Source organism: Halichoerus grypus, chromosome 15 (genome assembly GCF_964656455.1).
Source record: "Halichoerus grypus chromosome 15, mHalGry1.hap1.1, whole genome shotgun sequence".
Classification (NCBI taxonomy): Eukaryota; Metazoa; Chordata; class Mammalia; order Carnivora; family Phocidae; genus Halichoerus; species Halichoerus grypus.
This window is the reverse complement of record NC_135726.1, coordinates 51,899,390-51,917,069: the sequence shown is the minus strand read 5'-3', so window position 1 is coordinate 51,917,069 and position 17,680 is coordinate 51,899,390. Positions and strand designations below refer to the sequence as shown.

The 17,680-nt window shown below is 43.0% G+C and overlaps 1 protein-coding gene and 1 non-coding gene across 10 annotated transcripts in view; both read right to left on the bottom strand.

Annotated features, from left to right (window-relative positions):
• Nucleotides 1–16,828, bottom strand: part of HIF3A (hypoxia inducible factor 3 subunit alpha) — a 60,273-nt gene extending 43,445 nt beyond the window's left edge. For 8 of the 9 annotated variants that reach the window (XR_013444248.1, XR_013444249.1, XM_078063069.1 and 5 more), the window contains exon 1: nucleotides 16,696–16,828. Coding sequence is in view for 6 of the 9 variants with exons in the window: in XM_078063069.1 (XP_077919195.1) it covers nucleotides 16,696–16,805 (110 nt within the window). In the remaining 3 variants the exon portion in view is untranslated. The remainder of the gene's footprint in view (nucleotides 1–16,695) is intronic. The other variant, XM_078063076.1, reaches the window with a different exon arrangement.
• Nucleotides 16,829–17,002: 174 nt separating this feature from the next.
• LOC118534486 (U6 spliceosomal RNA) lies at nucleotides 17,003–17,107 on the bottom strand. Its single transcript, XR_004916686.2, has one exon. It is a non-coding gene; the product is annotated as a U6 spliceosomal RNA (small nuclear RNA).
• Between the last annotated feature and the right edge of the window lie 573 nt (nucleotides 17,108–17,680).

The following is a 17,680-nucleotide window of genomic DNA, read 5'->3' as shown; positions in this document are numbered from 1 at the left end:
GCCCCATCACTTCTAAAAAATGGATTCAGGGGCGCCTGGGTGGCTCAGTCGGTTAAGTATCTGCCTTCGGCTCAGGTCATGATCCCGGGGTCCCAGGATCAAGCCCCACATCAGGCTCCCTGCTCAGCGGGGAGCCCACTTCTCCCTCTGCCCTTCACCCCCCTCATGCTCTCGCTCTCTCTCAAATAAATAAAATCTTTAAAAATAAATAAAATAAAATAAATAAAAAATGGATTCACTCTCACATCCTTGGTCCCAGGTGTTTCCTGGGGAGGCTGAAGGTAGGCTCAACATAACCGTGGGTCTTCATGCCCCTCCCCTTTCAGCAGCTTGGCCTCCTCTGTTGTCATGTGAGTCCAGTAGGTTCCCTAGGTGGGGGGTAAGGGTGTCTATCAAAGTCCCAGTATAAAGTCCCAGACCCAGCTCTGGGGCTGCTCTGCCCTCAACTGCTCTGGAGCCAAAAATCGAGAACCATGGTGCCCAGATCTTTGGTAAGGATCCATGGGACACTCGGGTCCCAAACTTCTGTCTCGTCACATCCCTAATGTACCTCTGGACCTCAAACATAATGCTCTCTTGCCTGTTCAATTCTTGGCTTCCTACTTGGTAATCATCCCCAGGGCATCTCTGACTGCACCTCAGTCTCTCCCCTGACCTGCAACTATTAGACCCAGCCCTTCCTGGAGCCCTCCCTGCCACCCCGAGTCCGTGTCAACATCCACTCTGAGCTGTGGCCCACAGTGAAAGCAGCTCAGTGACATCATCTTCTGTACCCTGGGGCTAATACTCTCTCCAACAGGGCGCCTGGGTGGCTCAGTTGGTTGAGCGACTGCCTTCGGCTCAGGTCGTGGTCCTGGAGTCCCGGGATCGAGTCCCACATCAGGCTCACTGCTCGGCAGGGAGTCTGCTTCTCCCTCTGACCCTCCTCCCTCTCATGCTCTCTGTCTCTCATTCTCTCTCTCGCAAATAAATAAAATCTTAAAAAAAAAAAATTAAAAAAAAAAAACTCTTTCCAACATTCTCATGCCCCTCTGCTTCTCAGCTGCCGCCTTCCATTCTGAACTCCTGAGCTCAGGCTCGGAAGGACTCGCAGGTGAGAGCAGGTGTAGTGTGGAGGGAGGAGATGGTATCATGGATGGAGGTGGGGGCTCCAGAGGTCCTAGGCTAATCCTTGGAATCCAGTCCAGCTCTGACTCCCCCGGATACTGGACTGTGGATGTAGCCGCTGGTGCTTAGGTATAGAGAGCCCTACAAACCTCTTGGAGCGGTGGTGAGGGGACCTTCCTACCCTCTAAATGGGCCTCCCTCTGTGGCTCCAACTGCACTTTCTGCCTCTGCTTCCACTGTTTCCCCAAGTCCTTGAGTTCTCAGATCAGGCTGTTGGGAGGTGGAAGGTCCCAGGCATGAAGCCCAATTGCACCCGGATCTGTGCCCAAGTTAGGGGCTTATTCCAGTCCAGACTCAGGGAGGAAGGAGAAGTGGATGGAGTTTTGTCATCTATGGTCCATCCAGATGAGCAATGCCTGCTGCATTCATAACACTTCCGTTTGGGTAACTACGTCTCTCTCACCTCCTTCCCTGTATTCCCTTCCCCTCCCCCCTCCCTTCTTCTCTCTCTCTCAAGTTGAAGGAAGAGTCGCCCAACCATCTTCCAGAATTGTTTTTTATCTGAGCCACCCTAGGATTGGAGCCGGAGGCCACCCCATACCCATTTAATGTTGCTCTCCATTCCCCCTTATCCTTATCCCTGGCAACCACCAATCCACAATCCGTCTCCATGGATTTTCCTATTATTTTAGACATTTCGTATGAAGGGAAGCAATCCTACCATATGTGACCTTTTACGTTACTTTCGTCTTTCACTTTGCATAATATTTTTGAGATTCATTGACACTGTAGAATTTATCAGTACTTCCTTCCTTTGTAGAGCTGAATAATATTCCACTGTGCGTAGATCCCACAACTGGTTTATCCATTCATCTGTTAATGGACCTTTGGGCTGTTCCCATCTTTTGGCCACTGGGAATGGTACTGTTACGAATATGTGTATACACGTATTTGTCTTGAGTACCTGTTGTCAGTTCTGTGGGGTAAGGACCTAGGAGCAGAATTGCTGGGTCAAATGGTAATTCTATGTTTAACTCTTTGAGGAACTGTCAAACTGCTTCCCACTGCTGCTAAACCATTTTATGTTCCTATCGGCAATGTAACGAGAGTTCAGATTTCTCTACCTCCTCTCCAATCCTTGTTATTTTCCACTTTTCTTTTTATTACAGTCATCCTAGTGGGAGTGAAGTGATATCTTGTAGTTTTAATTTGCATTCCCTTTTGGAACAGTGATGAGCATCTCTTCGTGTGCTGATTGGCTGTCTCTACATCCTTTTTGGAAAAGTGCTCAGATACTTTTTCCACTTTTAAGTTGGAGTGTCTTTTCATTATTGAGTTGTAAGAGTTTTTCAGCATATTCTGGATACTCATCCCTTATCATATATGTGGTGTGCAAATATTTTTCTCCCATGACATGATTGTCTTTTCACATCCTTGATATTTTGTGTGTAGTACATAGGTTTTCAATTTTGACAAATTCTATTTTTTTTTTGTCTCTTGGGCTTTTGATGTCATAGCTAAGAAAACGCTGCCTAAGCCAAAGTCCTTAAAATTTATTCCACTGTTTTCTGCTAAGAGTTTTATAGCATTGGTTCTTATATTTAGGTCTATGACCAATTTGAAGTTAATCTTTATGTACAGTATGTGGAAGGGATCCCTCTTGTTCTCCTTCTTTCTCTCCTCCATGTCCTTCTTAGTCTCTTTTTGCATATAGACACCCAGTTTTCCCAGCTCCATTTGTTGAAAAGATTATTCTTTTCCTTATTTGTCATAGCACTTTTGTTGGAATTTAATTGACCATAAATATATGGGTTTATTTCTGGACTGTTGATTCTGTTCATTGATCTATATGTGCATCTTTTAGGTCGTTACCACACTGAATTAACTACTCAGGCTTTGTAGTAAGCTTTAGAATCATGGAGCGTCAGTTCAACAATTTTGTTCCTCTTCGCTTTGGCTATTCTGAGTCCCTTACATTCCAATATGAACTTCAGGATCAGCTTGTCAATTTCTGCAGAGAAACGTGCTAGAATTGTGATAGGGGTTGCACCGAATTTATAGGTCAACTTGGGAGCACTGGCATCTTAACAGTATTGTTTTTCAATTTATGGACACGGATGTAGTTCAATTTATTTACATGTTCTTTAAATCCTTTCAACAGTTTCATGGTTTTCTGTGTACACGTTCTGCATTTCTTTTGTTAAATTTATTAACAAGTATTTTATTATTGTTGGTACTGTTGTAAGTAGAATTATTTTAATTTCTTTTTTAAAAATATTTTATCTATCTACCTATCTATCTATCTATCTATCTATCTATCTATCTATCTATCTATCTATCTATATCTATCTATCAATCATCTATCTATCTATCTATCTATCAATCATCTATCTATCTATCTATCTATCTATCTATCTATCTCTATCAATCATCTATCTATCTATCTATCTATCTATCATCTATCTATCTATCTATCAGAGAGAGAGCACAAACAGGGGGAGCAGCAGGCAGAGGGAGAAGCAGGCTCCTCAATGAGCAAGGAGCCCGATGTGGGACCCTGGGATCACGACCTGAGCCAAAGGCAGATGCTTAACCCACTCAGCCACCCAGTTGTCCCTATTTTCTTAATTTCAATGTCAGATGGTTCTTTGCTAGCGTATACAATGGGTTTTTATATGTTGGTCTTGTACCTTGCAACCTTGCTTACTTCGTTTGTTAGTTCTATAGTGGTTCTATAGTTCTTAGTAGCTTCTTTAAGCATTTTTAATGTACAAGATGATCATGTCATTTGCAAATAGAAATAGTTTCTAATAGGGGTGGGGAGAGAGAAAGGAGGCGGGGAGTTTGGGTGTCCAGGCCACTCCCCTTGAGGAAACCCTGCGGACTTAATCTCCGCAGTGGTTCAACTCTTACATTCGTCTCCTTGCCTGCGCTTCGTAATTTCTTGGTTCCTCCTTCTTTGCAGCAGAAAGATGTTTTCTTTTTTTTTTTTTTAAGATTTTATTTATTTATTTGAGAGAGAGAGAATGAGAGAGAGCGAGTACATGAGAGGGGGGAGGGTCAGAGGGAGAAGCAGACTCCCCGCTGAGCAGGGAGCCCGATGCGGGACTCGATCCAGGGACTCCAGGATCATGACCTGAGCGGAAGGCAGTCGCTTAACCAACCGAGCCACCCAGGCGCCCCAGAAAGATGTTTTCTCGGGGCGCCTGGGTGGCTCAGTCGTTAAGCGTCTGCCTTCGGCTCAGGTCATGATCCCAGGGCCCTGGGATTGAGCCCCACATCGGGCTCTCTGCTCAGCGGGGAGCCTGCTTCTCCCTCTCCCACTCCCCCTGCTTGTGTTCCCTCTCTCGCTGTGTTTCTCTCTGTCAAATAAATAAATAAAATCTTTAAAAAAAAAAGAAAAAAAAGAAAGATGTTTTCTCATTGAGAAAGATACCGAAGAAAATCAATTTCCCCTACGGCGGCTTGGAAAGGAAGGCTGGGGCAGGCATTGGAGTCTGTGCGGTGAAGAGCCTGGGGTTCACACCTTTGAGAGGCCTTGTCTGACTGCCATGTTCCCAAATGCTCCATTTTATGGTCTGCCCACTGTCTCAGTCATTGCTCCTTGTCCTCCTGTCCCTCCATCCTCATTCTCCACCCTTGCTGATACGTGTTAAGCCAATCACCTCAGGGAGGTGCCCTGTCCCGGAGGTACCCTTGATTCTTGACTTGCTCTAGGAAACACCTTTTGCGATTAAATATCCATGGGCTTCTGTTGCAAAAATATGTTCTTCAGACTCTAACTTATCCAGAGAAGCTTTTCCAGCAGGTACTGGACTTGCTTGTACTTCTTCTGTATGGCCTCCTAACTTAAGAGATACGACAGATGCCAGCAGGCCTTGTTGGGCAACTCCTAGTTGCTGGGTTCATTATGCTTCAAGTCCCTAATGACATGTCAGGATTTGCTTTATATATTTAGGTCCTCTGGTGTCAGGTACATAGCTATTTACAATAGTTATATACTCTGGATGAAGTGACTCTTTTATCCTTATAGTATGACCTTCTTTCTCTCTTGTTAGTTTGGGAGGGGACTTGGGAGGGGGTGTTGGTCTCTTTTACAGTTTTTGACTTAAAGTCTATTTTGTCTTATGTAAGTATAGCTAGCCCTGCTCTCTGTTGGCTTCATTTACATGAAATTATCTTTTTCTGGGGCGCCTGGGTGGCTGAGTTGGTTGAGCGTCTGACTCTTGGCTTCAGCTCGGGTCATGATCTCAGCTTCATGAAGTCGACCTGCATCCAGCTCCACGCTCAGCATGGAGTCTGCTTGAGATTCTCTCTCCCTCTGCCCCTCCCCTCCCTCATGCTCATGGACTCTCTCTCTCAAAATAAAATAATAATAAAAAATTACCTTTTTCTGTGCCTCCACTTTGAGCCCACATGTGTCCTTAAAGTTATTTTTAATACTTTTGTCCTTCAACCTTTATACTAAAGTACCTTGTTGACAGCATATACTTGGGTCTGGTTTTATATCCATTCAGCCACTCCATGCCTTTTGGTTTAGAAATTAATCTCTTTACACTTAAAGTAATTCTTGACTACTACGCCATCTTACTGTCTCATGGTTGATTTCTGGTTCCCTTGTTCCTTTCTTCCTCTGTTTTCTTTCTGAATTGATGATTTTCCATAATGGTATGCTGTGATTCCCTTCTCTTTATCTTATGTGAATCTACTTTAGGTTTTACTTCGTGATCGCCACGAAGCTTACATAAGACATTTTACAGATGTAACAGTCTATTTAAAGCTGATAACAACTGAACTTTGAGGGCATACAAAAATTCTACCATTTTACTCCCCCTCCAACATTTTGTGCTTTTGATGACATAGCTTACCTCTTTTTGTATACGACATCCATTAACAAATTATTGTAGCTATAGTTATCTTTAACACTTTTGTCTTTTGACCTTAAACTAGAGTTAAGTGATTAACACACCATCATATTGCAGAATCAGAGTATTCTGAATCTGGCTCTATACAGCTGACCCTTGAACAATATAGGTTTGAACAGTGCAGGCTGACTTATACATGGGTTTTTATTAAAAAAAAATACAGTATAATGCTGTAAGTTTATTTTCTCTTCCTTATGACTTTCTTAATAACATTTTCTTTTCTCTAGCTCACTTTATTTATTTATTTATTTTTAAAGATTATTTATTTATTTATTTGACAGAGAGATAGAGAGAGAGCACAGGCAGACAGAGCAGCAGGCAGAGGGAGAGGGAGAAGCAGGCTTCCCGCCGAGCAGGGAGCCCGACGTGGGACTCGATCCCAGGACCCTGGGATCATGACCTGAGCCGAAGGCAGATGCTTAACCAACTGAGCCACCCAGGCGCCCCTCTAGCTCACTTTATTTTAAGAATACAGTATATAATACATATAACAGACACAAAATATGTGTCAATTAGCTGTTTATGTTAGCAATAAGGCTTCCAGTCAAAAGTGGGCTATTAGTCGTTAAGTATGTTTTTATGTCACTGGTTAATGTCCTTTTACTTCTGCCTGAAATACTCCTTTCAGCATTTCTCGTAGGCAGGTCTACTGGTGATCAACTTTCTCAGCTTTTGTCTGGGAGTCTTTCTCTCACCTTATTTTCTGAGGGACACCTGTGCTAGGTAAAGTATTCTTGCTTGGCAGGTTTTTTCCTCCAGAACTTTGAATATATCATCCCATTCTCTTGTGGCTTGAAGAATTTAAGCTGAAAAATCCATTATAGCCTTATTTGTGAGGATTTTTTTTCTCTTGCTGCTTTTAAACTTATGTTGACCTTAAAAAAAAAGAAATAAAATTCCCTCGATTTTAGGCAGTTTTATTAAAATGTGTTTTGGTGGGGCGCCTGGGTGGCTCAGTCATTAAGCGTTTGCCTTCGGCTCAGGTCATGATCCCAGGGTCCTGGGATCGAGCCCCACATCGGGCTCCCTGCTCCGCGGGAAGCCTGCTTCTCCCTCTCCCACTCCCCCTGCTTGTGTTCCCTCTCTCGCTGTGTCTCTCTCTGTCAAATAAAAAAAAAAATTATAAAATAAAATAAAATAAAATAAAATGTGTTTTGGAGACCATTTCTTTGGGTTGATTTTCTGGGGGTACTTAGGAGCTTTGTGAACTTGGATGCCTGGCCCTACTATTATTGTACTTAAGTTTATTTCTCCTTTTAGTTCTGTCAGTAGTTAAGAGAAATAAATGAAATGAAGACTAGAAAGACAATACAAAAAAATCAATGAAACTAAGTTGGTTTTTTGGAAAACAAATAAACAGACACAATTGACAAACCTTTCACTGAACTAATGAAGAAAAAAAGAGAGGACTCAAATAACAAAAGTATAAATGAATGAGGAGGCATTACAACTGACACCAGAAAAATACAGTGGCTCTTAAAAGACTACTGTGAACAAGTATACGCCAACAATTTGGATAACCTAAAAGAAATTAATACATTTCTAGAAACATACAATCTACCGAGACTTAGTCATGAAGAAACAGAAATGATGAACAGACCAATAATGACCTGATGGTTTCACTGGTGAATCCTAACAAACATTTATTTATTTATTTATTTATTTATTTATTTATTTATTTATTTATTTATTTATTTTGAGTAGGCTCCATGCCCAGCATGGAAGCCAATGCGGGACTTGAACTCATGACCCTCAGATCAAGACCTGAGCTGAGATCAAGAGTCTGATGCTTAACTGACTGAGCCACCCAGGCAACCCCATCAACCATTTAAAGAAGATTTAACACCCATCCCTCTCAAACTCTTCCAAAAATCTGAAGGGGAGGGAATTATTTCCAAACTAATTTTACAAGACAAGCCAGACAAGGACACTAAAAGAAAATTACAGACCAATATCCCTGATATAACAGATGCAAAAATCCTCAACAAAACAGCAGCATATGACAACATATAAAAAGGATCATACACTATGATCAGATGGGATTTATTTTTTTTTAAGTTTTATTTATTTAAGTAATCTCTACACCCAATGCAGGGCCTGAACTCATGACCCCGAGATCAAGAGTTGCATGTTCCTCCAACTGAGCCAGCCAGGCACCCCCAGATGGGATTTATTTTTGCAATGCAAAGGTGGTTTAACATACGAAGTCAAAAATGTGACACACCACATTAACAAAATGAAGGACAAAAAAGAATAAATACACACACACACGCACACACATATATGCAGAGAGATTTCTAAGAGACCTTCTGGTGGGAATGATGGTTCAACAGAGACACAGGTATTAAGATAGTGTGGAGGTCCTCTCTTGGAAGACGTAAGAGGACAATTCTAAAAATATCTGTTTCAGTCTTGCAAAATACCATGCATTGGTTTCCAGAGCCAAGAGAATGAGACAGCCACCCATAGAATACATTTGTGAAATGTGGTCTTAACTTTCTGTGACTCTTTCCTTTTATGTTCAAGGGAAATGTATTTGTGGTAGAATTCTAGGTAGGGAAAATGCAGGCAGTTCATTGACTCAACACATTTATTGATCTGCCAACAGTGTGGAATGCTAAATGATAAAGAGCTTGTTTGATTTCCAAAAGGCAATGGGCCTCTAGTAAAGGGGCCCAGGTGGGATGAAATGGCCATTCTGGCTGCGATGTGGGGTGGAGTCAGGGGAAATATGAGGAATAGGGTAATATCAGTGGAGTGACAGGTATGGGTGGGTTCAAAGGGTCTTTGGAATTATTTAGGCAGTTGTGCATGGCTTGTCTGAATCCAGTGACAGAAGTAACCAGTAGGAAGTGGGAATGGACTCAGAAAGAATTAGCATTGAAAAAAATAGGGACTGATGTTGCAGCTTAACTTAAAAGGGAAATCTGAAGTATGTGAAGGTTATCACAATCTTTGTTTGTTTGCTATAACAGCAACAAACATTTACCAAACCACTAGGTTCTTGGCTGCAGGAGTACTTGTTATCAGAGTTCATTATCTGGGTCTTGCAATTACAAGACTTTGTGGGGAAATAAAGCTGTTGTCACAAAAAAATTAAACTGACCGTTAATGCGGTAGTCCCAACCAAGCATGTCTCTGCTTACTACTAGTGTGAATCCTCTCTCATTACGGGAACTTCCTCGTAGGCCAGCCTCTTTGTGACCCTCTGATGCAAGGTGAAATTGCAGATCTTACAAAAGATGCTTGGTTACAAAAAGTCTTTGTAAGTGACGGGCAGAAAAGTGATGGAATCCCACCCAAATCCCTTGACCAACTGGGATCTGAGACACTAACTTTTGAAGAAATAAATATCCACAAGGATAATGGCACAATGAGCCTTTAAAAAAGTATGAGGTGAATATTGAAGGAGTTAAGAGAGGCCTTGGGGACATCGTTGGCACCTTAGAATAATTTTGCAAAAATATGACTTAGGTTAGAAAAGTCAAATGTGAAATAATTTTGTAGGAAAAATTCTAATCCTTTCACCCACCTTCCCCACCAAAAAAAAAAAAAAAAACACCAAAAAACCCATAATTTGATTCATTCTTTGTTTACTCAAAGAATGAATCACATATTGCTATTATGATCTAAATTTTATTAAAGATAGGCCTATTTTCAAAATAAAGTTTTTTCCCCAATTTTTTTATTGTAGTAAAATACAGATAACAAAATTTACCATCTTAACCATTTAGAAGTACACAGTTTAGTGACATTAAGTACATTCATATTGCTGTGAAACTATCACCCAACTCCCAAAATGAAGGATAAAGTCATATGATCATCTCAATAGATAACAGAAAAGGCATTTGACAAAATTCAACACTCTTTCATGGTTTAAAAAAAAAAAACTCTCAACAAATTAGGTATCAAGGGAATGTGCCTCAATATAATGAAGGCCGTATATGACAGGCCCAGGGATAACACCACACCCAATAGTGAAAGGTTGAAAGCTTCTAAGACCGAGAGCATGGCAAGGAGGCCTACTCCTGCCACTTTTATTCGACACAGTACTGGAAGTCTGAGCCAGAGCAATTAGGCAAGAAAAAGAAATAAAGGGTGTTCAAACTGGAAAGGAATAAATAAAATGGTCTCTATAGATGCCATGACCTTATATACAGAAAAGCCTTCTTTATTTCTACCAGTGCAACTTATCACTTATCACTACATGTCGATTTTGTGCACTTAAAGCTATCTGCAGTTGACCCTTCAACAACTGCATGGGTCTACTTGCGTGTGGATTTTTTCCTGTACTATACATGTCTTTTCTCTTCTTCATGATTTTCTTAATGACATTTTCTTTTGTCTAGCTTACTTTATTGTAAAAATACAGTATAGAATACACCAAACATACGATATATGTGTTAGCTGACTGTTTATGTTATCTGTAAGGCTTCTGCCAACAGTAGGCTATTACCAGTGAAGTTTTGGGGGAGTCAAAGTTATACGTGAATTTGTGGCCACACGGGAGGTTGGTGTCTCACCCCTGTGTTGTTCAAGGGTCAACTGTAGTTACATTCTAGAACGGAGTCTTAAAAGGCCAGTCTTCAGAATTTTAAAAGCAAGAGACAATGAAAGAGGTGGAGCCAGAGGGGGAAAAACAGCACCCTGCCACAGAAATCTGTTAAAAATCTCTTCCCATAAGGCAATTAATTCTCTTCTTTGTCAATTTATTTATTCTATCCTTGCAGTGTTATTTTCACAAAGTGGTCCTGAATATATTCCAAGAATTTATTTTTATTTTTTTTAAAGATCTTATTTATTTGACAGAGAGAGACACAGCGAGAGAAGGAACACAAGCAGGGGGAGTGGGAGAGGGAGAAGCAGGCTTCCTGCTGAGCAGGGAGCCCGATGCGGGGGGGGGCGGGGATGGCGGCGCTCGATCCCAGGACCCTGGGATCATAACCTGAGCGGAAGGCAGTCACTTAACGACTGAGCCACCCAGGCGCCCCATATTCCAAGAATTTAGGAACTGCTGCTATGTCCCGTTTCAGAGACAAACTTGTAATTCTGCTTAGCTGTCTTACTTTAATTATCTTATTGCTTTGGCAGTAATGGTGAAAAAAAACTTCTGTGTTCTTAAGTACCATGCTTTTTTTTAGGAAAAAATTTCCACATAATGAAATACAAAGCCCAAGTTTCTGCTGGTATTCATATCTGACCCAATATATTGAGGCTTGCTTCATTTAAATATGCAGATGAGGGTGCCTGGCTGGCTCGGTTGGTAGAGCATGCAACGCTTGAGCTCAGGGTCGTGAGTTCGAGCTCCACATGGGGTGTAGAGATTACTTAAAAAAATAAAATCTTGAAAAAATTCAGCCCAAGCTAACTTAAATTATTAATAAGTAAATAAATGTACACACACACACACAAGTGGGGCCATGAATCAGTTGACTAAACTGATCTGAGGGCTGAGGACAGACGTCTGTGGTCCTAGGTCAGCTGCCCAGACACCTGATGGAGACGTGAGGGCGACCCACCTGCCTGTAGGCCCCAACAGAGGTCTGCCCTTGCCATCTTCTTCATTCAGCCTGAAGTAACGCCGATTGAGGAGGCATTTTGCTAAACAAATCTGAGAGAAACTGTGAACGAAAATATATATACGGGTTTCTTTTCTATTGTCTCACTGCGCAGGAATCAGAATCTGTGTTCTGTGAAGGCTGATACAGATTAACGTGGATTCTTACCAGTTACCACCACCAGCTTCTGGGTGGGAGAGCTAGAAACTCTCTTCTGCAGAAATAGGCCTGGCTAGGTGCCTGGTTTTAATAGAGCGTTTTTTCCTTCATGAAAATGAGGCCCAAATGGGCACAGGGTGTTTCCCCTGCTGCTAGGAAACCAGACAGAGCTGCTAGTAAACCTGGAGAGAGCCTGGAGAGGCTGCAGATGACAGGCAACAGCCCCAGGCGGTTGCCTCTCCACAGGGACTCAGCGCCTCACTCTGGTGAAGAGTGGAACAACACCAGGAAGGACCAGAGGGAGCCCTGTTGGCTAGTCTGCAAGCAACCCCACCCAAGTGGGTTCTGAGTATCTGGTTCTTCCTTTCCCTTACTAAAAAAAAAAAAAAAAAAAGATAAATTCTACAGAGATACACAAGTAAGCTAAATCACGGTGTGAGGAAAGTTTCCAGGAAGATCGGAGTGCTGAGACCTACCTTTCCCACATTTTTATAAGACCAAGTATTACAAAAATGAGTACGAAACAAAATAGAAATATAGGGAGAAATATCCTTAGACTGTGACTGCCTCTCCTGGGAGCTGACTCGCTTTTAGAATCTATATCCAGACGTCGATCCAAACTAGAGCCTATGTATGACTTAGGGGGAGGGAAATAGGTCTCAGACAAAGAGCTTCCTGAGGAAGGGCTTCCTTAAAAGTCACTGGCTTGGGGCACCCGGGTGGCTCCGTGGGCTCAGTGCATGCCTTCAGCTCAGGTCATGATCCCCGGGGTACTGGGATCGAGCCCCATATAGGTCCGCTCAGCAGGGAGTCTGCTTCTTTCTCTTCCTCTGCCCCTCCGCTCCTCCCCCACCCTCTTGTGCTCTCTTCCTCTCTCTCAAATAAATAAATACAATCTTAAAAAAAACACACCAAAGCCTGGCTGGGGGTGCCAGGTCAGCTCCTGGATGTTGGAGGGGAGGGGAGAGGGCTTTTCTCTTTTCTCATTTCCAAAATTATTTAAAAATTAGAAATAAAGGACATAGGTCTCTCAAATTCAGGGAAACTCCTATTTGATTCTAGGAGACTGTGAAGTGCTCATCCAAGCCCAAGATAAGGGGCATAGGGAAAAATGTAAAGATCAACTTTCAGTATAGATATGTAAGTATGATGTGTATGTATGTATGTATGTATGTATCTATTTCCAACAACTTCCTTATAAACCCAATTGGCAAGTATAAACTTTTAGATTAAAAATCAAAGATATCCAGGGGCGCCTGGGTGGCTCAATCAGTTAAGCATCCGACTCTTGATTTCGGCTCAGGTCATGATCTCAGGGTCTTGAGATCGAGCCTCACATCAGGGTCAGCACTCGGTGCAGAGTCTGCTTGAGATTCTCTCTCTCTCTCTCTCTCTCTGGCCCTCCCCCTTCTCTCTCTCTTAATTAATTAATTAATTAATTAAATCTTTAAAAAAAAAATCAAAGCTGTCCTGGGGGCACCTGGCTGGCTCAGTCAGAAAAGCATGTGACTCTTGATCTCAGAGTTGTGAGTTCAAGCCCCACATTGGGTCTAGAGATTACTTAAATAAATAAAAATCAAAGCTATCCTTGATTTCACTGGCTGGCCACCATCACCCTCTTATATCATTTAAACATTATCAAGTGACAACAGTCACACAGTGTTCTTTGCTGAAGCAGAAGTACCTTCGCTGGGGCAAATGACCACTTTACAGGATGGGGAATCACCCTCCTTCATTTGGTCAGGCGTCAAGTTATAAAACCTCACAGTCAAGGTGGCTGACCTGTGACAGCTTCCACTGCCCACCCAGGGAAGAAGACAGAATGACAGAATGAGCCCAAACACCTAAGGTTAAAACTGTCAAATCTGAAATCCCCCAAAGAAGGTGGAGAAACCATAAATCGGGAAGAACGGGATTTGTGAAAGATCAAAATCTACAAATCTTGCTAATGCAGATCAGGACAAGGAGGGAAAGGAAACGTCTTCTGGTGTCCCTCCATCCTCCGCACAGTAGATGGTACCCAAGTCAGACGCTTCATAGACATGATGCTTGCCCCGAAGATTCCTCCAACAGAATTGTTCTGTCTTATCTTTTCCCCTCTGTTTGCCCCTATCTTGGTACCAATCTCAGAGCAGCATGTATTTCTCTCAGCCTGTTGAGTATAGATCTTTGCAAAACAGGGCTGCCATGTATTACATACAAGATAGGTTCTTTCTGGAATGAAAATATTTTCTTCCAGAAGCCCTGACAGAGGCACCCGATTCTAAGCATTATATTGCGGTGACTGCTAACCAGCAAGAGATTCAACAAGAAATCCCTGCCTCTGTGCCTTTCCCCCTTTGCTCTCAACATGTTAACAAGAGGTTGCTGTTGGTTAAAATTAAGCTAAACCCAGATAAGCTTCTTCCAAAGTTGCCCTGATAACCATTGCAAAAGGTGTGTGTCTGCCACAAAATAAAATCTGTCCCACATAAAAGACTGACTTTTTGCCAGAAGTCCTTGCAGTAGCTTAATTCAGGCATTCAAAGAGCTCCCCAATATTTCCCACCAAAGAGCTCCAAGCCATCATGCCACACTATTGCCTTCATTTAGGTGTTCCTAGTCTAGCCACAATTCCACCCAGTATGCCAACGAGTGCTAAACACGGCACTGTAGGGGCACCTGGGTGGCTCAGTCGGTTAAGCGTCTGACTTGGGCTCAGGTCATGATTTCAGGGTCGCGGGATTGTGTCCAGTGAAGCTGGGCTCTGCTCTCGGTGGGGAGTCTGCTTCTCCCCCTCCCTCTGCCCTCCCCCGGCTTGTGCGTGCTTGCTCTCTCTCTCAAATAAATAAATAAAATCTTTTTTCTTTTAAATATGGCACCGTGATGCTCTTCCTTTTTCTCAATTCTCCTTCACATTAGCAGCTGATTTTTATCTACATTCCTATCCCAGGGTCTCCAGTATCCCTAAGACCAGGAGTCCTGAGGCACAGTCTGACAGATCCCTGTCTGTTCTCTCGTGTTCTCTAAGTAACTTTTGATGTTGTTGAGTTTCTTAGCCTCTCCCTTGTTAAGGGTATGTAAATGAGACCCTGTAATGCTGGTTTTCATCTCTGGCTTATGGTGACCAGTAAGCTTCTTAACAAAATGGTAATATTTACCTTGACTCCATTCTCTAAAATACATGTCGTTCTTAATTCCGTCACCACACCTGCCAGTTTCACGAATCTATGGCTTTCTACAGAGATCTGTTTCGGTCAGGGTCTCTCCAGGAAAACAGGAGTCACTTCAAGTATTTATGACAGAGGAATTTAATACAGAGAACTGGCTAAACAGGGGATGGAGGAGCTGAGAGTCAAGCAGGGCATGGTGTGGTAACCCAGATCAGCAGCAGAGGGTAACGATGCCCATCCCTTTACTGGAAAGAAAAGGCAAGAGGTGGGGCTCTCAGAGCCCAGGGAAGGAGTCACCAATGAAAACTGGAATAGGCAGGTCTGACTGGGTCGGGGGGCTAAGGTTGGGGCTGGGGAGGGGGAGATGCAGCTGCTGCCACAGGTGCTGGCTAAGGCAGGGGGACAGGGGAAAGAGATACCTGTAGAGGCTGCTTTTAGGCAACAGGCTTGAGCAACGGAAACCTGAGCAAGCCAGAAGGGCCCACAGCGACCACCAAGCTGATGCACACAGGCTCATTAAGCCATAGGCCCTAACTGACCAATTACAACCAGGTACAGTCCCTAAGATTACCAAAAAAGGGAAAATTCCTTACGTCCCCAAACTCCCTCACTCCTCCCTACAACTATAGCCCCTCGCCACCACCGCCTCGTGGCACCCAGTCTCTCCTTTGCTGTCCTGCCCGCTGCTCCCTTGTGGTGTATTCAATACACTTCTATCTCCTTTGTTCTGCCTCAGGTGAATTCTTTCACCACTGACGCTATCAGCTCCCATCCCCTTGGGATGCCCCACAATACCCTGGTCTCTCTTCTCCTCTTCCAATCTCCTGCCCATGTCCCCCCACCCCACCCCACCCCGCAGGCTGAATCAAGCCCAAAGCCAGCTGACACTGGAGCCTGGGAAACAGTCTGCAGGCATCAGTCCCCCTAAGTATAGAGCAGAGAAGGAGAGAGAGGATGGCTGAGCCCCAGTTCCTCCCACCCACCCCATCCTACCTGACCACAGTTCACGGATCAGGTGTCCAACGATATGCATAATACTTCAAAGTACTTATTCAGGGGGCCGTTAGGATTTGTACCTCTGTAGCTGGCTCCAGTGGAATAAAACTCCTGCTGTCATGGGGCTTCATGTGCCAGTCTACTCCACAAGGGATGGGGTTTTGTCTTTGTTCTCAATGCTGCTTGGAACGAAGGAGCTGTCAAACCCCAAGCTGAAGCTCAGCCACCAGCTGGAAGAGCCCCTTTCCTTTACCACTGCTTACTGCAGGGTGGGCAGGATCTGCTTCCGAGACAATCCCCGAGGTCATTTGGCTGCTCCCAGGCAATTCTGCAATCTGCGGCATTGCCCAGTCCTTGATCATAAATGTAAGGGCAGAGAAATCTATTCCTTGAGGAGGGCCATCCGCTTCACTCAGTCTACCTATTCAAACGCTAATCTCTTCCAGAAACACCCTCCCAGACACACCCGGAAATAATGTTTAACCAGACTCTGGCGTTCCTGGACTCAGTCAAGTTGACATAAAAATAACCACCACACCAGCCGAAGAATCTAAGTAATGTAATTGACTTAACAGGCATAATGCAACTTACCTGGTGATGGAAAAGCGAATAACTTTACAGGGAAGAAACCTGGACATGAAACACCTAAATAGTGATTACACCTAACAGCAACATCACAAGCCCTTTGATATGATGCACAGGAGAAGACACACCATGAATTTCAGGATCTCCTCACCAAAAATTCAGAATCTCAGTCCCCACACTGAAAGCCACTCTATAAAAGAACAGGTGACTTACCTACTCTTCAAAATGTCAGTCACAGGAGACAGGAAAGTCTGAGATGCTGACAGTTTGGAGGAGACCAAGGACACGTAATAAGAAGTGCAGCATATTGGATCCTGGGACATAAAAGGGATACAAGTGGAAAACCTCATGAAATCTGAATAAGGCTTAGAGTTTATTTAACAGTATTACATCAATGTTAATTTCCCAGTTCCGATCATTGTACTCCGGTTATGCAAGAGGATCATATTAGGGGAGGTGGAGTGAAGGGTATATGGAAACTCTGTCTTTGAAACTCTAAGTTTATTTCAAAATTAATTTAAAAAATATGGAATGCTTCATGAATGTGTGTGTCATCCTCACGTGCAGGGCCATGCTAATCTCTGTATCATTCCAATTTTGGTATAGGTGCTGCCGAAGCGAGCACTCAAGATTCATTTTTTTAAAAAGGCTTACACTCAAGCGATCCCCATGTTTGTGTGTGAGGTGACCAATGGGAAAAGGCTGCGGAGACCACTGTGTTCTGCTTGACCCGAAGCCTGTCCCCTTACAATGTTCTCTCTCCAACCCAGGCGAATAATGTTCCTGTACCGATATCCTTTTTAATGACCCAATCATTTTTTAGGCAGAGTTTTTTAAAAGTCTTGGTACACTTTTGTTTTGTTTTTTATCTAATTGTAAAGGGGAATCGGTTTTTGTTTTTATAAACACTTTCAGATTAGGAACTTGTTAGTGTTGGTAGATCTTATTCAGGAATTGGACTCAGCAAACTGAAGAGCTTCTTTTGCCCCATTGGAAAATTATAGCTTTGAATTATACTTCATTTAAATATTGATGTGGTTTGGCTTGCTTTGCTTTATATTGCATTTACCCCAAGTAACTGTATTTATACCTATGTATTCAGCTTTCTTTGTGTGTCTTTTTTTTTGTTAAGATTTTATTTATTTATTTATTTATTTAAGAGAGAGAGAGAATGGGGGGTGGGGGGTGAGGGAGAGGG